This window comes from Aspergillus vadensis (assembly GCF_003184925.1).
Source record: "Aspergillus vadensis CBS 113365 unplaced genomic scaffold BO88scaffold_15, whole genome shotgun sequence".
Taxonomy (NCBI): Eukaryota; Fungi; Ascomycota; class Eurotiomycetes; order Eurotiales; family Aspergillaceae; genus Aspergillus; species Aspergillus vadensis.
Genome location: NW_020292053.1, coordinates 1 through 21,024, shown reverse-complemented (window position 1 = coordinate 21,024; position 21,024 = coordinate 1). Strand labels below are relative to the sequence as shown.

Here is a 21,024-nt window from a genome sequence, read left to right as displayed (position 1 = left end):
CGAGTGGTATGGAAGGGAGGTTTAGGGGGATGGCTAGTGATTTCTTAGGACGAGTACTGCTGACATGGATCGATTGCTGATTCTGGTTTCTCTGATGTAACTCTTTCAGAATCCATGCATATTCAAATTTCAATTTTGAAAAGGAACTCATGCGAGAATGTAAGCAAAAGCAAGTTTCAATAGCATAGAATGGTCCAAATACAATGGCGCTGCTACTACATCTACATGCTTGTACACTCTGGTTACCTATTTATCGCTGGTCGGGCAATATAGTTTTTCTTTCCCTGCATAGAGCCATACTTTATACGAATGGTGTTTTACCTAGAATTCCCTGAAAGGGTTTTGCATAACCACTTTCGTGCTCTTGTATCTAAAACGAGCTTGTTGGCAATCTGCCAAACTTCAAGAACTTTCGAGTATCGGTTTTTCTCTTTCTATACAAGGTGAAATGTACGAAACCGGGGGTTCTGGTTAACCCAGTGTCTCAGATAGGCCGTTGCCAGTCCAACACGCCGACTAACGCCATTTTCCGTTGCAACCAGCATAAGCTCAACTTCAAGAGGCCATTGAAATGTAGAACTTAATGATTTTCCTGCAGAATCATACCAATGCTCATGATTATTTTTCTCCATTCCAGCAATTTCTGTGCGTTCACAGGTAGTGACAGAGAGTGCGATAAGCATGAATAGAGAATTGGGGCTCCGTTGGCGAACACGATTGATTCGCTCCAAGTTGATGGATCCAGGGATGACTGGGGCCACAAAATTGGCACCTGCAATGACAAGTATGTCTTCCTTCCACCACCTATGCTTCTTTAGGCTCAGTTTAAAGGGGTTGAGATTGAGTGATTGGGTATAGACGAAGATGGATCCAGGAGGACATTCTTGACGCATGATTAGAGGAAATCTTGCTTCCAAATCTTGATCGGACATTTTACCCCAGGGCATCCCATGAGCTTCATCACTAAGCTGCGCAAGGGGTCTTCTTTCAAGGACAATATTGTTGCATTCTTCCCATGTATTTGTAGTGTTGAGACCCTTCGGCAGAGACCCCGAGAAACATCCACATTTCCAAGCTATCGCAATGAGAAGTCGACATTGATCAGTCAAATATTTGTCGTTGAGCGACTCTCTCTTATCCGTTTTCTCGAGCCCCTCTGGCTGCCTCGAAGCATTTGTGATTAGCTGCAGAGCTGGCTGTTCACTCAACCTTGACGGAATTGCCCAGATTGCTGTGGAGGACCGCATGTTGTCAAACCTAGGATAGTCCTTGTATGACAGCTCAATGTTGATGGGTCCTTTAATAGAAGACCACGACCAGGTGGGAAATGCATCACCAGGAGCTGCATACCGTGTGGGGTGCACCTTGTCTATTGCCGTCCAGAGCATTGCCTCACTGAAGTTACTCAGGGGAAAGCCATAATAACTCTCAGGACCCCATCTCGTGTGTAGAACGCCTGCGAATGCATGAAGTACATCCCACTCCCATGTTAGTTCCCTTTTTGTGAACTCTTCCACCGCCATCCGATAAGATCTCAGTGCAGTCCTTTCCCAGAATTCCCTGTAGCGGGCACCATAAATTTCATCATAGATGATCCGGGGGTGGGAACAATCCCAAAAGACCGTTGTATCGGAAAATGAAAGCCGTCTGGTTGCGAACACTGCCTCCTGGAACGTCCAGCCCCTAGTGACCCATCTTGAATCCAGTAGACATTCGTCATAGTAGGGGGGCCTGGCTCTAAGAAATATCCCTTGTGTTGTCCCGGCCCAGGGGTCCATTCTCTTCACCTTGTTAACTCCAGGAAGGCCATGTTCAGCATCATTTCCAGCCAAAGCGATAAGAGTTATATATGACTGTGCGTAGATTTGTCCCATAGAGTTGAGCCAGTAAGCTTTTCTGTCAGGATTATCATCTTGCAATATGCAAAGGCGATCAACCCAAAGATAGTCTATCTTCATTTTTCTACAAGCAACAATGGCGTCATCAATAGTTTGGGGCAGTTTACTGCTTCTTAAAGAGCCTCTCTTAGTCAGATGGGCTATGTTCACCGTCGTTGCCTGCAAGCTGCTGCTCGTGTTTCCCAAAACATAGCTTAGAGTCGCATATCGACATCTCGCAGGGGCAATTGTAATACGACGTCGTTTGGTGTCAATGACCCGAAGCCCAGATATCTGTGGGCCGTCTGGCTTTCTCTGGCAGGAGTCTTTGTGCTCATCAGTATGGAAGCATTCTCTCAACCACTCTAGAACCATGTGCCACTCGACCTCCTGCTGAATCATAGGCGTAGAAACGAGCTGGTGGCCGTGGGTAGGTTCGATCGTCCCGAGAAAGCGCTTTTCCCCTGCGTTTTGCCGGTCAGTACTCATTGCTCCATATAGAAACCCCCTTGTTAGCTTAAAGGGTACATACCTATCAACTGCCGATTGGGCATTAGATCATATGATGTCTTATAATCCTTCAATCTTGCTTGCGAGCCGTCCAATACCAAACGCAGAGTCAAACTGCAGACATTACCCCCGATTCTCACTCTATTTGAGCTTCTACTTTTTCCAAAATTATGGTGCACTGTGAATTGGGTAACAATCCCCTCTTTTCCATCATCTCTTTAGCTGGCCCTGAAAACATGCGGCAGGTGTCGCAAGAGCTGGAACGTTTTTCTAGAGCTCGGACGCGTCCTAAATTCAGATAGATCTGATCCAGTATGGCTGGAACTTCCAAAGGGCCATCAAGCAGATCTTCCTCAATCAATGCATCGGATAATAGTAAACATTGTATCAGGTGCCTGAGTCTCATGTGTTTGCAGATCATGCAAAGTGAATCCTGATATACATCGGGGCACTGAGAGCAATCTTTGTGGAAATAGGCTGACTGGGCCTTGGGTATAATAAACGTGCCATCACTGCTGAAAAATTCTTTAGAACCGTGGCTCGCGTCGCCAACTACTACACCATCCAGACAGTCACAAAGCAGACATGTATTCTCAGTATCATTATCTTCTCCTTCTTTTTCATTAGAGTTATAGGCCAGTCCAGCAAGCGAGCACGCCATGGAGAGTAGAAATTCATCTAATTTGGAAAGTTCAGAAAGGAAAAGAGGGTAACGTCGAATAGGAGAGAATAAGAGAATAAGGTTGTGGTAGGGAGACGCAATAGGATATATGAGTGAAGTAGGTAGCTACGCGCCATGTCTCGATTAGTTGGTAAAATTATGCATAAATGCCCAAATTGGCCCGGATGAGAGCGTAACCACCTATAGGCATCAAGGAACTGCTACTGCCATTTTTGGCTACATAATTAATAGCTGCCCAAATCAGATGGGGAAAGAAATTGTTTCTCAAATAAATTGATCACTAGCATGCTTTTTGTCACTTTGGCATTATGAGTCAAACCAACAGACAATAAATAGAAGAGCACTGATAAATATGAGATCATGTCATTAGCAGTGCAACTCTTAAGATTTTTCTACTTCGCGATTATATTGCAGCCTGGGACTGTAGTGCAGGTACTTAATACTGTATATATTGCTACATATAATCATGCGACAAATTTCTCTACGTCTTCTGGCTGAATAGACACGATAGATCGTCTTTAGTCTAGCATGTACTCAATAGAGCATGAAAACCTCTCAGCATATATTTTAGCATAACCATACTCATCCACCATTTTATCTAACATCAAAAACCAAATCAAAGAAAGTACTGGCACAATCAAACAGCAACAGCCACACCTCCCTCACCAGCAACACCAACCCACCTCCCCCTCTCCTCCTCCAACATCATCCCCGTCAAAAACCTCCCCTTAGCATCCAACGTACTGGGACTCTTGAACACATCGAATTTAAAATCATGCCACTCCTTCGCAGACCACATCTTGCCCGTAGCATCCCTAAAAGTAACATCATCATTCGGTCTCAAGAAATACGCAATGCTGTAACGATCCTCCTCCTGCGTTTCCTTCAACGGCACAACACGATGTACCACACTCGCCAGCTCCCCACCCGACGGGAAGCGAAGACTATCGCCCACGTTGATGATAGCGTGGCCGGGGCGAGGCTCGATAAATTCCCAGCGCTTGGTTTGGGGAGAACAGTACTGCAGACCCCATTGCGCCGCGAGCAAGAAGGTCAACGTGCCGACGTCGGTGTGCTGGTTGTGGCCGACGCTGGTGGGCTCGCTGATTCCGGACTCATGCTTGGGGTAGCGTAGGATACCGAGGGTTGAGGTGGACGGGCCGGGGTCGGCGTGGTAGGTTTCGAAGCGGGAGGAGCCGGTGAGTCCGAGTTGGGTGGAGAGGCGTGAGAGGATTAGGAGGGTGATGGTGTGGGCTTGGTTGATGAAGTTGAAGAAGGGGGTGGATTTGGTGCGGATGCTGGTTGTGAGGTCGGTTGAGTTCTTGAGGTATTCGCGGCGGGAGAACTGGATATTGTTAGTTTCATGGGTACAGGTGTAGCAACGGGGGTATCGTACCTTGAGGGACTCATAGCCGTCTCGGGTCTTGGGCTTGGGGCCTTCTTCGGTGCCCATGGGCTCGTAGCTGGGATGGTCAGTGGTGATAATGCAGAATGATTTATGTGATGTGACTTACCCGAAGTTGTCATCGTTGCGAGCATCCTGCATCTTGATATCAAGAGGCTGCTCGAAGTACTCCTTCATGATGGACAGCATGTCTTCCCAAAGCTGGCAGAGCTCGGGATCGCTGGTCATGTTGAGGTAGAAGAAGCCATAGTTCTGGCAGACGCTGAGGAGTCTCTTGTTCTCCGTTTCATTGTCTGCTCGGAGAAGGTCAAGCTCGATGGTTGGGAGAGACTCCGCAACGAGAATGGGCTCGGTGATGGCCATGTTGAACTTTTGAGGGGGAAAGAACGCTTGAAGAAAGTGTCTCCGGTTAGAGAAAGATGAGTTGACTTGTTACTTTAATGCCAGAGAACTTGCAGCTTTCGAGCTTCTTATATGCGCCTGGGGTTGGCCCTCTCGTGACGGCCACGGCAAGTATACAGCATCATTGTCCGATGTATACAGACTCTCAAGTCTCTTTCCTACTTCCACCATGGCTAAGGGGCCAGAATCTCAGAGACGGCTCTGCAATGGCGTGATTCATCCCGTTGTAACCCGTAGAAGGATAGACGATTCCATCCTCGTGTTCGCTAAGTGTTGATACTACCTTGCTAGCTGTTCTAGATCGCGAAATCATCTTCAGGATCTGGTCCACGGCTGGGCGATGGCAACTATGAGACGACGACTTGCTCGGGATGTTTGCTCGAAGAGGAAGTTGTCTTCTCGAGCGAGAGAAGGTATGAAACGCATGTTAGTTAGCTATACAAAGGATTGATCGATCAACTGACTGATTGGTTACTTGCTTGTATTACACGGATACAACCACTACTATGCGTAAGCACTACTAAACAGCTAAGCATAACTACTGTACAGTACTTTTGTCGAGTATGAAGGATCGTTAGCGGGATCTGTTGATCTTCTAATGGCAAATCTGTAACGCCTTCCTATTCAGGTAATGATCTGGGCCTTTTCGGTAGATATCAGGAGGCGAATGAGATTACCTTTTGATATTACAAAGGGAGAGGCTTGAAGGATTCGGAGATCCGTGGTCAAAGCGCTGAGGATTCTACTTAGTAGGCACTAGAAGGGCCATGTAGTTGGTGCTTTTGCCCGGAATGCCTCTAGCTTAGAGATTCAAGGCAATGATAGGCGGATAGAGCCGACGTCTCTAAAGACATGCATAATTAGTTGACAATAAGTGTATCAACGAGGAAAGCAGGTAATAGTATTATGATTCTTCAGACTCAATCTAGATACCTCTCGGCAACAGTAGTCCGCGCTTGTAGCCGTCCTACCCCACAACTATCGCCACAACCAACATCACCCGAAGCAGTTTAGGGCTTACTCTTCATAAAAAACACAACATATTAACCCCTTTGATGAGGCTATGTATAAGCTATTCACCCCCTGCATTTCTTTCCCCACATCACATGCATCACCTGATAATTCCTATCAGGGCTTTTAGCAGCTAAAAAGCCGAACACGTAAATCGATCCTGTAAGTGCCGGGATGAACCCGATGTCGGTGCATTGTATATACCTCATATTAATATGACTGGGGATCAGCTAGTAACGGGCTAGATCTCCTGCTCCACTTCTCTGCAGTGAAACGGCCCCCAGATTTAGCACGGTTGTATAGCACGAAACGGTATTCACCTGGAGACGGCAATGTCCGTATTATGGGTTACATCTGCTAGTGAGAGGCTACAGCGCCTGCAGATGATGATGAAGCCTAGATGCTTGCTGCATATTGCCATCGCCGAAGATCTGGACTTGTTGAGATGAGGAGACTCGTATTCTGATGCAGCTAATAGAGAAAAGAGAATTGGCTAGGGTGACTAAATGTGAAGTGTAAGAGTGATGGCTGTATGAGAAAAGTACGTCCCGCGATAGTATAATTACCCATCATGGTAGTGATATAAACCTCCAGTTATTGTTAGACATCGCAACCTGAACAACAAGGTCCAAGTCATTCTTCATTCTTTTTTCCGTTTACCTCTTGTTTCTTTTATCACCTACCTCAACACAATGACTGTACAATCCAACGGTCACGGAGGTGCCATTGATGCCGTCACGGCCCAGGCCGCGCTGGTCCGTTCCCAACAAGAACGGCGGCCCATTGAAAGCTTTGGTCACCTTGCAGACTTCGACAAGAAAGATGCACCGGTTGTCACTATGTTCAGCGGTGGTCTGGACAGCACCTACCTGCTCCTCAAGCTCCAGCAGCTTGGCTACACCAACATCCATGCCGTCGCGGTAGATGTTGGAGCTCCCGTAGACGAGGCAGGACTTACCAAACACGCTGCTCACTTTGGAGCTTCGTTCAAGTGTCTCGATGGTCGCGAGCTATTCGTCAAAGATGGAGTCATGCCAGCCATTCGCGCTCACGCATCATACATGCGCATGTTCCCCATTAGTAGCTCCATCACTCGTCCGGTCATCGCTCGTCTGATCACAGACTACGCCAATTCCGTGAATGCAGGCTTGCTTCTCCACACTGCAAACCTCTCGCAGAACAGTCTTCCCCGACTGAACAACTGCATTCGTCTCTACGGCTTCTCTGGCAAATTCGGAAGTCCTTACGTCCAATCCGTGACCTCGCGCGAGAAGAAAGCCTCAGAGTTATCCGCAGCCGGACTGTCAATCATGGCTGAGCGCAAGCTAAGCGGAGACGAGAACTTATGGTGTCGAGAATTCGAAGACGGTCCGCTAGGCGACCCAGAGGGTTTCAACATCCCCGAAGAAGCCTACGAATGGACGCGGCGCAGCGGCGACTATGCCCCCGAGAAGCTCACCCTGAGCTTCGAGAACGGCAACCTCTCCTCCATCAACGGCGACGAGCTCCCCCTTATCGACGCCATTGCACTCCTGAACAAGGAGGTCGGCAAGTTCGGTCATGGTCGGTTCGTTGGTCTTGAGTTCCTATCGACGGATGACAAGGCATTGGAGATTCGCGAGGCACCGGCCGCTGCGATCATTATGGATGCGCTTCGCCACCTCGAGCTTGCTACGCTGGAGACAGACACGCTGGAGTTAAAGCAGCAGCTGGAGCAGAAATGGATCCGGGAGGCGATTGCCGGTCGCTGGGGTCATCGGTGTCATACCATGTGTGAGGCCGCTATTGTTGCCGCTTTGGATGGTGTGAGTGGGAGCATAACTTACGACATTGACCATTCGCGTTTCTTGCCTTGCTCCATTGTGGCGAAAAACCCGCGGTATATCAGGGATCGGGACCAGTGGGAACAGGGGCAGGAGTTGCTTTCGCGGGTTTAGTATCATTAGAGTATAACGAGTATGGAAACGGGATGTTGTTTAGTTCATGAATTTTTTAGGGTAATAAAACCTTTCGCTATAGCTCTCACAAAAAAGTATTTCGCTATTCGCCTCTTTATGGTTACAATGAAAGTGTGACCAAACCGATAATGATCTGTTACAAATCTTACATACATTAGCGCGGACACGCCCTGACAGTGACAAGGACTGGTTGTTACATTAGCCAGAAGCTCGGACCACCCCCGTCTATCAGGTACATATAGGCTGCTTAGCACCCACTACTCCACCACCTATCTTCTAAATCTACCATAAGATTTTGGATATTTATTTATACACAAATGCACCGTCAGCTACGTTTCTGACTATCTTTATCCCAGCGTGTGCCCTCCCGAAGAGTCTACTGCACCCAACATCGCATCGGCAGATCTAGCCCAATCACAGTACGTCTAAACCTCCTAGTCAGCATAATCCGGGGCCCCAACCTAACAAATTGATAGATGTCCGAATCCACAAAACTCATCTACCAACAAGACGGACAACTGCTGCTCCATGGAGCCAAAATTCTGTCCATCATTCCAGTTTCCAACCTCCCAGAGGCAGACCAAGCTTTAGCCAAAGACTCCCCAGAAATCGAGCATGCCGTGGTCACCGACTCCACGATCTTCCACGTCCAAGGCGGCGGCCAGCCCTCAGACACCGGAACCATGACCACGGAGGTAGCGCCCAAAGCAGCTTCCATCTTCGAAGTGAAGTCCGTCCGCCAACCAGCCCAGGGCAATCAGATCCTGCACTTGGGCCGCTTCGTCCCGGTCGGGACGACCCAGTTCGACTCAGGCGAGGAAGTCCAGCAGCACGTGGACGCCGAGAAGCGCAACCTGCACTCTCGGCTTCATACTGCTGGACATGTCATGAGTTTGGCGATCCATGCGCTGTGTCGCGAGGGTGTGCTTCCCCCGGTGAAGGAGTCGAAGGCGTCGCATTATCCCGGGTCGGCGTCGGTTTCGTTCGAGGGCACGTTGGAGGGGAAGCACAAGGAGCTTATTCAGGCGAAGACGGATGAGTTTGTGAAGTCGGCGAGTCCTGTTAGGATTCACTGGTGGTCCATGGAGGAGTTGATGGAGAAGTGCTTTGTTGCGGAGGGGTTTGCGTTGCCTGAAGGGGAGACGCTGGGGAGGGTTGTGGAGATGGAGGGGTTGGGCAGTTATCCTTGTGGAGGGACGCATGTTACGGATTGTAGTTTGGTTGGGAGGATTGAGGTGAAGAAGATTTCGAGGTCAAAGGGGGTTAGTCGGGTTTCGTATACTGTTGTATAGAATTGAGTATATAGAGTTTGGGGTTTATACTAGATCGGTTGTACTAGAGCTTGGAGCGTACTCGATAGTATGCGGTATGAGCTTGCATATCACTTCAGAAAATCAAAAGCGAGACGGCCACCGAAATCAGACAAGAATCATCCTCTGTCAAGTCTGTACATTTCCAATTTACTACATAGGATTACATGTTTTCTTGGGATAGTTCCTCGGTGCAAAAGACGAAGTATCGTTGATGTGTATTGTTCATGTAAGCTAAGATACCCTTACTCACTTCAAAGAGGAGGACTGATATCAAGTCCATTTACAATCAACTTGAACGAGTCGTTTCTGTTCGATCAAATTAGCAACACACTAAAATTCCTGCAGGACATTTGCATACCTCGAATAACTTCCAGCAGCATCCGAATCCAGTCTGTATCTCAGACAATCATCGAAATCCACCCCCACCATCATCATGCCGTCTACTTCCTCCCACAGCGGTCCTTTCAGCATATCTCCATTCGGAGCTACAATGCAGGAACCCCCTCTGGTGGCGAACTCCTCACTATCGGACTTCTCCCCGTACACCCAGGCAGGCTGGTCCTTCTTCCTGTGGCATTGATTGGCACTCAAGACGAAACATCTACCCTCGCAGGCAATAGTTCTCATGAGAGGGGCCCAAGCGTCGCGCTGATCGGCTGTAGGTGCGAGGTAGAGGTTGACATTCTGGCTGTAGAGGGAATGTCTCAACAGTGGCATGTAGTTCTCCCAGCAAATTGCAGCTGCTAGTGTGAGTTTCACGCCTTTGATGGTGGTCGTCACAGCACGGAGCGAAGAGGGCTGTCCCTGGCCCCAAACCAGACGCTCACTTCCTGTCTAGTGCTGGTCAGCCTAATACTAATTAATACAAAGAGGAATACTTACCGGCATGACCTTTCTCCGCTTGCCAATCACTGTGTAGATAATAGCATCATGTCAGCTTCCACACTCCACATCAAAAGTACATGCGGATACTCACCTCCCAACTTGGGACAGACATAAACTACTGCGCAATAAAGAGTCCCTCCAGCCCTCTCAACCAATCCAGTAACGATGAAGATACCCGTCTCGCGAGCCACTAGTTCCAGCTCCTCGCGGACTCCATCGCCCCTTCGGACTCCACTTCCACTCCCGTCCTGCCCCTCCAATTCCCTCTTCACCCACTTCTCCCCCGCTCCTTCAGGCGTATCACCCAGATCCACCGCATCCTTGAAGTAGTTCAGGTATTGTTCTCTGCCTTCATCGTCGCGAGATCCCACCTTGGCACCAAAGGTCGCCCCACGAGGATAGCCCCCAATGTAAGCTTCCGGAAAGAGAATCAGATCGGGGGATGGGGTTTGCTTGGCTGCTTGCCGACATTGCTGGGACAAGGCCTGGACAGTCTCCGAGGTGCTGGAGAGGGTGTGCGCTTGGCTGACAGCGAGGTAGATGGTTTGTGGTGAGGCCATTGCTAGTAGTCAGATAATCAGAGAGTATGAACGTGCTATGTTCACAAGAGACAAGAAGAGGTGTCCTTTCTACGGAGGTATACCAGGGCATTTGCCCATTTTATTAGAGCACAATACCCTTATCAATTGAGCTTGGACCTGGTACCTGATCCCTGTTCAAATTACCCCTCAGTTAAGCCCTTTTCTGTACCTTTTGATTCCCTGTTACTGTCGATCGACAGGTTAGTGCTTATCGTGGCAAGATGCTATCTGAAGTACTTTGTCCGCAGTCTTAGTGTATGGAGTGGGATGGTAGAGTAACATCGGGGAAAGCAGCAGATACATGCCCCACCCCGATTACGGTGACGTGTCTAGACTTATCTTAGTGTCTGGAGACTATATCTTAGTCGATCTTAGGGAAGTTAGGGTAGCCAAGTCTAGGCACTTCACCGTCAATTTGCTTCGGATCCAAGCGTCTCTGCTGACTTGCTTCTTCAGGAAATTCCTTCATCTCCGCGCCCTGTAACATGGACTAGTCCGAAACCGGACTACGAGGAAATATTCCTCGCCACGCCGCATTAAGACCACTATTATTGAGTCATTTTGTTTTTTTTATCTTTATGACTGGAAATCACTCTTTTGTCTGCATGTCTTTGTTCTTTTATAACTATGCAATTGTGACGGTCAATTCTTTTCATAGATGCCATGAATGCGAAATAATAGGTATGTTGGTTTGCGCTCTTGAAACAATTATGCTGATCAGGTACTGTAGATTTGCCTAATTACTTTTCTACTGAATAATAAAGCAATTCACGATCCAATTGCGACAATCATACCCATACTATTCTAATAACCAACCCACCGGTACCACTCACCAACACCACCAACATGACCGACAATAGCAGTGTCGAAGCATACCCAGAAGCTATAACCGAGTTCGACGAAAAGACAATCAACAATGAAACCATCAAAGAGAAAAAATGGGGGATACTCTCAAAATCACAAAGCGTCGCAAGCTGGAAAGACCCCGGTCCTCCCCCAGACGGCGGAGCGCTCGCATGGACACAAGTCTTAGTAGGACACTTGATTATTATGAATACCTGGTAGGTTCCAATGCGTTGCTTTTGCACGTGTGAAAGCTCAATTGGTTCCTCCAGGAGCGTGGTTACACTTTGTGCTGGCCGTATCGTGAAAAATATGCTGAAATAGGGCCAGGGGCTATATGAATTCGTTTGGTATCTTTCAGACGTATTATGTCGACTATCTTAATCGCTCGGATTCGGATGTTTCGTGGATTGGGAGTGTTCAGGTCTTTATTGTCTTCTTTATTGGTACTTTTACGGGTCGGTTTACTGATGCGGGTTACTTTCGGCCGGTTTTTGGTGAGTATTCTCTATTCTTATCCGGGCTATCTTGAGAGAGAGGAATCTCGGGCTTATAACTTCCAAAATATGACATCCCCGCTATTGAAGGTATATGCTAATTACTACAGTGGTCGGAACCATCCTCAGCGTCCTCGGCATGTTCATGGCCTCCATATCAACCGAATACTACCAGATATTCCTCGCGCAAGGAATCTGCTGCGGCATCGGAAACGGATGTCTATTCTGCCCAGCCCTTTCAGTAACATCCACCTACTTCGCGAAGCGCAAAATGCTCGCCGTCGGCATCTGCGCCTGCGGCAGTGCCACAGGAGGTCTAATCTTCACCGTCATGTTCCAACACCTGATCCCACAGATCGGGTACGGCTGGACGATGCGAGTCTTCGGCTTCTTCACACTAGCCTGTCTAATCATCTGCAACATTCTAGCCAGGCCGCGAGTGCCGCCTCGGAAAACAGGTCCTCTCATTGAACTCGCTGCTTTCAAGGAACCATCGTACACTTTGTTTGCGGTCGGCATCTTCTTGACCTTCTGGGGTGTCTACTTCGCTTTCTACTATCTGAGTTCTTTTGGTGTTGCGATTATCAACATCTCTCAGGAGGAGTCGCTCACCTTTACTCTTATTCTGAACGGTCTGGGTATCATCGGTCGTCCGGTCCCTGCGTACCTGGCTGATAGGTATACCGGGCCGATGAATATTCTTATTGTGGTTACCTTGTTCTCGATTATTTGCGCTTTTGCAATGATTGGCGTTACGTCTATCTCGGGGCTTTATGCATGGACGGTTGTTTATGGTATTGTGGGAAATGGTTTGCAGGGGATGTTTCCGGCTACGTTGAGTAGCTTGACGACTGATTTGCAGAAGGCGGGTGTCAGGATGGGGATGATTTTCGTGAGTCCCCCCCTTCTCTTTGACTACTTTAGGAAAAAGTGAAGCTGGTTGCTAACTTGGGTGTAGACAATCGTCAGTTTCGCCGTATTGACAGGTCCGCCTATCGCTGGTGTTCTGATCACGAGGGACAATGGCCGCTATGTATATGCGCAGCTCTTCGCGGCGTGCTCGATGCTTGTTGGGTTCTGTCTGCTCTGTGCGGCGAGATTAGCAAAGACTGGAAAGGTCTTGAAGTATAAGATCTAGTACGTTACGAACGGGGTTGGATGGGTGTTGCTTTTGAAGACCTCTTCAAGAAAAAAGTGTGCGCTTTGTCGGGGATATTGTACATGAAGCATACGGACATGAAATGTGAAGGACGCATGACATGATTACAGGGCATATATAAAGCATATGGGATTTTCCTGGAGCGCGGAAGCAAGCGGTAATGGCTTGCGCAATGGCTTGTATCTGATTAAGTGACAGATGTTAATAACTTACGGCTTTCAAGAACACATTACAAACGGCTAATAATCCTATATCTCTAAGAATAGCCAGTAGGAAGTAGTAGAATTTCAACGGAAAACCACACACTTTATGTGAAATCCCCAATGAATGACCTTCACTGATATGCCAAAAAACCTTATTTGCATAACCTAAATTAACCACTCCACGGTTAAGCTTCACTGATTAAAAGGCAAATTAACCCGAACCAAAGCCCCTAAATTCAATCCTGGATCTACCTGCTAATCTCATCTTAGAAGGGATCTTAGAAGGGAAGCAAATTAAACTAATTAAGCATAGAACGCACAGGGATCGGTTGCTTTGTTATCTATATGTTGACCCTTGGCTATCTTATCTCCTGGTCAGATTGCAGTTCCCCTACCTACTGTTATCAGTTGGGGCATGGGTAAGTCGGTCAGCATTGATCAGCTGATGTATACATTTTCAATCTTAATGAGAGAGTTTATACTTGACTCATTGACTCAGATTTAGAAATACCATACCTGCACCAATATCTATGGCAGTAGGTCTCAGTTCTTATCATTCCATCAAGACGAACACCCTAGAGAACATCACAGCCATCATACTGCCCACTCAGTCAGAGCATCTTGGTCAGATAGATCATATCAGATCTTCCACATAGCAACCGCCTTCTTTTTTTATAACGCGTCAGTCGAAATTTACACTTGAACCTGCGGAGATACTCTATTCGTGCTGGGAAGGGTGACTAGTCGTGCTCTACTGAGGTGTAGAAATGTCGCTGGGTTCGACGGTCGCCTGCGGAGAGACATCCCACTTATTTCTGGATCATTTTCTACTAATGTCTTTCTCCGAATCCTGTTCCCTTAGCCTCTCTCTTTTTTCTGGCTTTCTAAGGTTTTGGGCGGTATATTACTTGCGTTCGGGAACATGACTTAATTCTCTCCCTCGTCAGTAACAGGATCCTTGTTTTTATTTCGATCATATTTCCACGTAGGGTATCCAGGCCCGAAACTAACTCGGCTATGCGATTAATTTCGAGGGAACTATATGATCAGTAGTGGTGGTAGTTCTTTGTTGCCGATGTTCATTCAGACGCCATGAGGATATATATATTGAACAGCCTGGCGTCCCGTAGGGCTAGAGCAGGATAGTACAATCATGATCAAGGAATGTCGATCACTGCCGTCACGATGGAGTTATTTTTGTGAGCATGATGGACAGCTATGTGAATTGAAGATAGCTACAATGTGAATAATATTAGTAACCAACCCCAGGCCCCAAGAGCCCTTGTTCATATAGTATGAATTGACCTAGTCTAATCCATAAGCAAACAAAGCACAAAAAAGAGAAGGAATAGCCTCCTTTATCCATAGACAAAGCTAAGTGAGACGCTTTCCACATCGAAAGTACGTCTTTCCAAAAACTAGATAAACCTTCGGCATATTTCAACTATCAATAAAAATACCTACAGAGTAGTAAGTGACCAAGTTGTATGAATCCATGTCTCATAGACAAAAGTTGACGGTGTAACAAAGCGCCTAAAACATTTAGTAGGATATAAGCTGATGTTGGGAGGCGTTTTTCAACAAGTCAGCCCTTGTAGCTCAGTGGTAGAGCGCTTCACTCGTATCACAAATACTGCCATGAAGAGGTCCGCGGTTCAATCCCGCGTGGGGGCACTTGTTTTTTTCGTTTTTCAATTTTTAATTTTGGCCATGGGCGCACACTAACTACTATGCTGTTTTTCAACAACCAATCAAATAACAGTCATATTCTTTTTCCATGTTCCATGGATAGTATTCCTGAGTCATTCGTAGGAGTTTGTCCGAAGCTTCCCGCTGCTTCCGGTGCCAGAGGCACATTTTTATTCCTACACCAATCCTTACAAGGTAGTGCCGTGGTTCCGAACCTCCTCCCTCCCTTCCCTACCCAGGGTCATGGTTTATCTATTCGTTCATTTACGGACGATATTCATGACGGTTTGGAGGCATTTCTGAGTACGCGTCTCAAGTTGAGACTCAGCTGCTCGGTGACCGGCCTTAATAAGGTAGCTTCTGTCCGTAGCACACTAGCCAATATAGGTGAAAAGTGGAGTCAAACCCTGCAGCTCACTGGCCAGAGCTTCAGTTATACCCATTTTGTCGTCCCATTCATGATACCTGGGATATGGCTTCGGTTCGAGTCCGAGCCGGGGACATCCTGCTTCTCTCCGGCTAATAAGCCATGCTAATAAGCCATGTGGCCTATATTTGCTACTAGAATACTCCTTCCCTTTTGATCATATGCCTTTTCTTCTGCCTCTCTCTAATCTTAATAGATAGATGTAATAATTGTGTAGCTGAATGCGCAGAGGCGCCCTGCTCAACCGTTGCAGCCTCGAGGTACACTCCACCTGCGACGGAATTACACCGAGAAATCCCCGCTATATTTAGCGTTTGGACGCTATCCCCTTCAGTGAGATGCTTCCAAGTATGCATGACTCTGTATTATAGTTCCTTAGTAAACGAAAAGACGGTGTTGACTCACAGTCTCGTGTTTCGCACCGATGTGTGGAGTTGTGGAGCAGGACAAGAATGATCGCCTACTTTAAGAGCAATAAAGCGTTGTTTGATGCCCAATAGGCTGCCGTACACAGCATCTCAAACACTCTGATTGAAGAGCCTCGAATCCAGATGGCTTGGCTCCCGGCTGAGGTGTTGCGGCATCGGGGGTTGCTAGACTGTAAATTGGAATGACTCCCAAGGTCAAGTGAGAGCTGAAGGACCTCTTGGACTGAAGATCCCCTCATACTTTACTATGAGTCAAAGGCATATTGAAGATCGCTATGGTCGCGTATTCCTCCTGCCATTTCTTCTCCAGCCAAGCCCGTGTAGGCGACCAGCCGCATGCGGAGAATGATTGTCTTGGTGCCGAACTGCACTGCTGCAGGTGCTCTTAGTGTCGAGTCATTAGACCCAAGTCGGTGACGGATCTTGTCATATATTAAGATCGCCTTTCGCTTCGCCAGCCTGAATGCAATGCATCCAATTGCCGGCTCCAACTTCGAGATTGATAAGCACGTCATCCAGACTAAGCTTAATTGTGACAACAGGTCGGACGGAGATCGGAGTCATTGGATTCTAGTGCCTGGTATTGGCCAGATAAGAAGATTCTGCCAGGCAATCACAGCAGGTTCGGAGATATCGTTGGCTGTCCATCGGTCAATATGGGCGGAAAAGGTCAAAGCCAGCGGATGACGAATCAGTGGTTGTTGGGAGGGCGAAGTCGGACTTCGGAGGGGTTTAAGATACTTAACCTGAACGGGTCGCGCTCCTTCCGCGCTCTGCTGCCTGCTGCCTGCATTTTCTCCCTTTCACCAAACACAAGTGATGTTGTTCACTTTCTCTTAACTGCAGAGTTGAAATACTCTGGGGAGTGCATTAATAATCCCACCCCAGAGATTGCCTGATGGCCACTACTCCATACGATAGCCCGGATGATCAGTCCAGGCAACTCCGCCTCCGACCTGTTCTGGGCGGCTTGAGCCGGTCGGCTATGAACTCCACCCCCAATTAGGAATGTCTCGAGAGTCTGCCTCTACTGTCGCGCCGTGAGCACCAGCAGTCGCTCCAGAGGCCATTGCGACCATGCTCATAGCTACATCCTGGACTGCATGTCTGAATGGATGTCTAATGAACTAACCCCCCAGGTTATAGTCATGATTCCATCCTTTTCACCATGATCGAATGGCACAATTGCCTCACTTGCCACGTTCTTCCACCGGACATCCGACAGAATCGAGGGAGATAAGCACAGCTGTGGCCAAGACACGCTACATCCTACGGTTATCAGGGAAGGACAATGGACTGATGGGTCCCAATCTACATGCGCTCCATACAGAATCATGCATCGAGTCAACCACGGCGCGGGGAAGCCCGACGTTGCAACCGTCTGCTGCTGATCGTCTGTCGCATGAGCGGGGAAAATTGCACACAATGAGCCGACCATGCGCGCCCCCTTTGCGCCTTGCGAGAACATCAACGGAGGAAGAGTCGTACTCCGCCGGACTACGAATGAGACACGCCAGACTTATCTGCATGTTAGCAGCTTAATGATTTATGTTACCTAACATGTTCCGCATCTGGTGGTCCTACCGACGGCACGAACGATTTAGTCCTGGTCCTGCTTGGCGTCAGACAAAACGGTGGAAATTTTGCTGCGGCGGACATTCCGCATGCCAATTGATTTGGGAGGCTTGCATACAAGGCAAGGGATCTCGCTTATTGACGGATTTTTAAGGATTGAAGCATTCTGTCGATCACCTTGGACAAATGCCAACAGGGACGAGGAGACGCAAAAAATTGGGAAAATATTGTGAGGGGAAGCCACGAGGGAGTGGAAACTCTGGAAGGAATTCGGCCTCTCACCGGCAAACTCCGACTTCTTGGCGTCCCAAGATGTCGCCGGGCTCTGCGGGCGATGGGCCAATCACCGCCATCCTTTGCCATCTCGGCTGATGCTTAACGCTGCTTGTCAATTATTGTCATATCGATTGTTGCCTCCGGGCTCTGGTTGCGCCCGGACTCATTCCTCGGTTATAATGAATCAGATTCTCACTTGACCACAAACGGGCCCTGTCCTGGTGGCCATTGGTCCCAGGGTCAGGAACGGTCCCGCTTCGGCTACCTCTCTATATCTCCCACCACCAGGAGATATAAGGTGTGCGCCGTTTCCCTCGCGAGTATCTCGTGCTCTCATCTTTCCAGAGGAAAATCTGCGCTCAACTCCTCCCACTCGCCCTTGGGATTTTCCTGCCTGGTCCCGCAAAGATGTCTGGAGATCATGAGGCTGAGATCACCCAGTAAGTGTCCACTACTCTTTTGTGTTTGATTTTCGCCCTTCTTGTGTGCTGGCCCATCTCCCGTGTCTGTGACTCGTGAGTCACTATTCCGTCACAGCTCACTCGAATCTCGCTCCCCCTCATACCCGTACTAATGAATATCCCAGGCCGCAACAACAGGGCCACGGCACCGAATCGATTGTGAACGAAAAGGCGGCATTCACGGAGGCTAGCGAAAAGGCCCTCGGTCCCACCCCCGACGGCGAAGAACCCAATGCTGAGGAAGTCGCTACTCTTCGCCATGTTGCGGAGCATCTGCCTATCTCCGCATGGTTGGTCGCCATTGTCGAGTTGTGCGAGCGTTTCACCTACTACGGAATGTCTGGCATGTTCCAGAACTACGTTGATCGTCCTCTGGACGGAAGTGAGGGACGCGGTGCTCTAGGCATGGGCCATCAAGGAGCCACTGGTCTCACCACTTTCTTCCAGTTCTGGTGTTATGGTTCGTCTACTACTGCATGAATACTTGGGATCGCTGGCTGACATCTGCCCAGTTACCCCCATCATCGGTGCCATCGTCGCTGATCAGTACCTCGGTAAATACAAGACCATCGTGGTTTTCTGTATCATCTACTTGGTCGGTCTGCTCATCTTGGTTTGCACGTCCATTCCAACCGCGCTTCACCATGGAGCCGGTGTTGGTGGCTTCATCGTTTCTATCCTGATCATCGGTCTGGGAACGGGTGGTATCAAGAGTAACGTTGCTCCTCTGATTGCCGACCAGTACAAGCGCAAGAAGATGGCCATGTCCACCACCAAGAAGGGTGAGCGGGTTGTCATTGACCCTTCCCTCACGATTCAGCGCATTTACATGATCTTCTACGGATGTATCAACGTGGGATCGCTGTCTCTGCTGGCCACTCCTTACATGGAGAAGTACATTGGTTTCTGGTCCGGTTATCTGCTTTGCTTGTGCATGTTCGCCGTCGGTACCATGGTGCTCATCTTCGGCCGCAAGTACTACGTTGTCCGCCCTCCTCAGGGTTCCATTATCACCGACGCCTTCAAGGCTCTGTGGATCATGATTGTCAACCGCAACATGGATGCCCCCAAGCCCAGCTGGCAGGCGGCCAACAACGGCACAAGGACCAACCTGCCCTGGGACGATCACTTCATCGACGAGCTCAAGCGTGCGTTGGTCGCTTGCCGTGTGTTCTGTTTCTACCCGATCTACTGGGTTGTTTACGGCCAATTCTCCAGCAACTTTGTCACCCAGGCCGGTCAGATGGAAGGTCACGGAATCCCGAACGACTTGATGCAGAACTTTGATCCCATCTCCATCATCGTCTTCATCCCCGTCCTGGAGACTCTTATCTATCCCCTGCTGCGTCGCTTGCGTATCCGCTTCCGCCCGATTACCCGTATCTCCCTGGGTTTCGTTGTTGCCTCCTTGGCGATGATGTACGCGGCCATTGTCCAGCACCTCATTTACTCCGCTGGGCCCTGCTATGAGCACCCCGGATGTGCTGCTTCGGAGGTTGATGGGTCCACTACCGGCAACCACGTGCACATTGCCATTCAGACGCCTGCCTATGTGTTCATTGGTCTGTCTGAGATTTTCGCGTCGGTGTCTGGATTGGAGTACGCCTACACCAAGGCTCCTCCGTCGATGAAGTCCTTTGTGCAGTCCATGTACCTGCTCACAAACGCCTTTGGTTCCGCTCTGGCCGAGGCACTGACCCCTGCTGCCTATGACCCGGCCATCATGTGGATGTTCGTGGGTCTGGCTTGCGCCTCGTTCGTTGCCGGTATCATCTTCTGGCTGGTGTACCACCACCTGAACGACCAGGAAGACCAGCTCAATGCGCTCGACGCTGATGATCCGGATACTCCTGCCGCGCCCCCGGCCTATGAGGAGAAGAAGGAGCAAGAGCACTGAAAAGCACTCACTCCGCTCGATACCTCTATTATTTCTAATGTACTATAATATTTTGACCCGCAGTTCTCGTGTATACACGCTGAACGTGATATATGCGAAGTCGCGCAGGCCCGCGTAAGAGCACCTGCAGAGCAGATGAGAATGAGAAAGGGCGGGTGTACATACGATGTACGGATTATGCATAGTTTTTCCCCTCATTACCTTAGTTAGTTTTATGATTAGCATAGCAATATAATTTATGGCGTTGCCTGGCTGAAATTGTGTGCCTACACTGTACATGTATGGATACGTAGTCACCAGCGGAGGTCATCCGTCCGCCAGTAGAGCAGAGCAGACCCTGCAGGCCAGTGCCCACTGCCCACATAGTAAAACTGTAAAAAGCCGACCCGTGCCTGGAAGAAATTATTCTCGAACCACCCATCCACCAAATTAGACTACTTTTTACTTACTTACTCGGACAAGCGGAACTTCTCTTATCTGCTCGACTATTTAGCCTCGTATTCTCGTAGACCAGTTGCCGTGAATAATGGGGGTTAGGTAAGTTATTGGAAATTTATCGGATACCAGCCGAGAGAGATGATTGTGTACTACGTACAGTACATAAGATGGATATTTCGTATAGTGAGTGAGTAAGAAGGATTTATTGTAAACATAACTAAGTAATGAACTCTTCATGATGGTGATTAATATATAGTAATGTGTATGTATGTATATATAGCCTAGAATAGCTGTAGTAGTGAAAGTAAGGAATGAAATAAAATATGAAATAAAATGTAGTAAGTTGGTACGTACTGGGTGTGTATGTATGTATGTATAATGATTCGAATAAACCCCACGGAATAGAACGGAAGAGGAAATGGGATGGAAGTCGGGTTCTTCGGGTTCTAGAGAATTTTTGCGGTTCAGTTCAGTTCATGGCGATTGGTTATGGGGGGAGGAGGGGGG

The 21,024-nt window shown here is 48.5% G+C and overlaps 6 protein-coding genes and 1 non-coding gene across 7 annotated transcripts; 4 read left to right on the top strand and 3 right to left on the bottom strand.

Moving 5' to 3' along the window:
* Positions 1–434: 434 nt before the first annotated feature.
* Positions 435–2,366, bottom strand: BO88DRAFT_454689 (HET domain-containing protein; the record flags this gene model as incomplete). Its single annotated transcript, XM_025710822.1, has 1 exon — positions 435–2,366. The coding sequence occupies one exon, from the start codon at positions 2,364–2,366 to the stop codon at positions 435–437; it is 1,932 nt and encodes a 643-aa protein (XP_025561571.1).
* A 1,340-nt stretch (positions 2,367–3,706) lies between these two features.
* BO88DRAFT_464486 (Clavaminate synthase-like protein) lies at positions 3,707–5,038 on the bottom strand (the record flags this gene model as incomplete). Its single annotated transcript, XM_025711322.1, has 3 exons — positions 4,584–5,038; positions 4,466–4,532; positions 3,707–4,414 (listed from the first exon to the last, which is right to left on the bottom strand). The coding sequence occupies exons 1-3, from the start codon at positions 4,835–4,837 to the stop codon at positions 3,707–3,709; spliced, it is 1,029 nt and encodes a 342-aa protein (XP_025561570.1). The 5' UTR covers positions 4,838–5,038.
* A 1,502-nt stretch (positions 5,039–6,540) lies between these two features.
* BO88DRAFT_367757 (putative alanine--tRNA ligase) lies at positions 6,541–9,380 on the top strand. The gene is made up of 3 exons (XM_025704082.1): positions 6,541–7,692; positions 8,202–8,264; positions 8,322–9,380. The coding sequence occupies exons 1-3, from the start codon at positions 6,580–6,582 to the stop codon at positions 9,135–9,137; spliced, it is 1,992 nt and encodes a 663-aa protein (XP_025561569.1). The 5' UTR covers positions 6,541–6,579; the 3' UTR covers positions 9,138–9,380.
* A 29-nt stretch (positions 9,381–9,409) lies between these two features.
* On the bottom strand, positions 9,410–10,768 carry BO88DRAFT_488840 (carbon-nitrogen hydrolase family protein; the record flags this gene model as incomplete). The annotated part of the gene is made up of 4 exons (XM_025712645.1): positions 10,135–10,768; positions 10,041–10,069; positions 9,517–9,992; positions 9,410–9,464 (listed from the first exon to the last, which is right to left on the bottom strand). The coding sequence occupies exons 1-4, from the start codon at positions 10,601–10,603 to the stop codon at positions 9,410–9,412; spliced, it is 1,029 nt and encodes a 342-aa protein (XP_025561568.1). The 5' UTR covers positions 10,604–10,768.
* A 459-nt stretch (positions 10,769–11,227) lies between these two features.
* On the top strand, positions 11,228–13,372 carry BO88DRAFT_405804 (MFS monocarboxylate transporter). Its single transcript, XM_025706983.1, has 5 exons — positions 11,228–11,305; positions 11,355–11,685; positions 11,798–11,964; positions 12,075–12,856; positions 12,923–13,372. Exons 2-5 carry the CDS (start codon positions 11,471–11,473, stop codon positions 13,100–13,102), a joined length of 1,344 nt encoding a protein of 447 aa, XP_025561567.1. The 5' UTR covers positions 11,228–11,305; positions 11,355–11,470; the 3' UTR covers positions 13,103–13,372.
* Positions 13,373–14,914: 1,542 nt separating this feature from the next.
* BO88DRAFT_t175 lies at positions 14,915–15,000 on the top strand. Its single transcript has one exon. It is a non-coding gene; the product is annotated as a tRNA-Thr (tRNA).
* Positions 15,001–17,969: 2,969 nt separating this feature from the next.
* BO88DRAFT_71149 (peptide MFS transporter) lies at positions 17,970–20,100 on the top strand. Its single transcript, XM_025713073.1, has 3 exons — positions 17,970–18,161; positions 18,308–18,642; positions 18,695–20,100. The coding sequence occupies exons 1-3, from the start codon at positions 18,130–18,132 to the stop codon at positions 20,077–20,079; spliced, it is 1,752 nt and encodes a 583-aa protein (XP_025561566.1). The 5' UTR covers positions 17,970–18,129; the 3' UTR covers positions 20,080–20,100.
* The last annotated feature ends 924 nt before the right edge of the window (positions 20,101–21,024 follow it).

What these genes read in the sequence shown, in the direction of transcription:
- BO88DRAFT_367757 (XM_025704082.1), top strand. Translation starts at nt 6,580, where the DNA reads ATGACTGTACAATCCAACGGTCACGGAGGTGCCATTGATGCCGTCACG. An exon ending in TTGTTGCCGCTTTGGATGGT is followed by an intron (nt 7,693 to 8,201) that starts GTGAGTGGGAGC and finishes TCTTTATCCCAG; the next exon opens with CGTGTGCCCTCCCGAAGAGT. An exon ending in GCAGATCTAGCCCAATCACA is followed by an intron (nt 8,265 to 8,321) that starts GTACGTCTAAAC and finishes ACAAATTGATAG; the next exon opens with ATGTCCGAATCCACAAAACT.
- BO88DRAFT_405804 (XM_025706983.1), top strand. Translation starts at nt 11,471, where the DNA reads ATGACCGACAATAGCAGTGTCGAAGCATACCCAGAAGCTATAACCGAG. An exon ending in TTGATTATTATGAATACCTG is followed by an intron (nt 11,686 to 11,797) that starts GTAGGTTCCAAT and finishes AAATAGGGCCAG; the next exon opens with GGGCTATATGAATTCGTTTG. An exon ending in TTACTTTCGGCCGGTTTTTG is followed by an intron (nt 11,965 to 12,074) that starts GTGAGTATTCTC and finishes TAATTACTACAG; the next exon opens with TGGTCGGAACCATCCTCAGC.
- BO88DRAFT_71149 (XM_025713073.1), top strand. Translation starts at nt 18,130, where the DNA reads ATGTCTGGAGATCATGAGGCTGAGATCACCCA. An exon ending in CATGAGGCTGAGATCACCCA is followed by an intron (nt 18,162 to 18,307) that starts GTAAGTGTCCAC and finishes TGAATATCCCAG; the next exon opens with GCCGCAACAACAGGGCCACG. An exon ending in CTTCCAGTTCTGGTGTTATG is followed by an intron (nt 18,643 to 18,694) that starts GTTCGTCTACTA and finishes ACATCTGCCCAG; the next exon opens with TTACCCCCATCATCGGTGCC.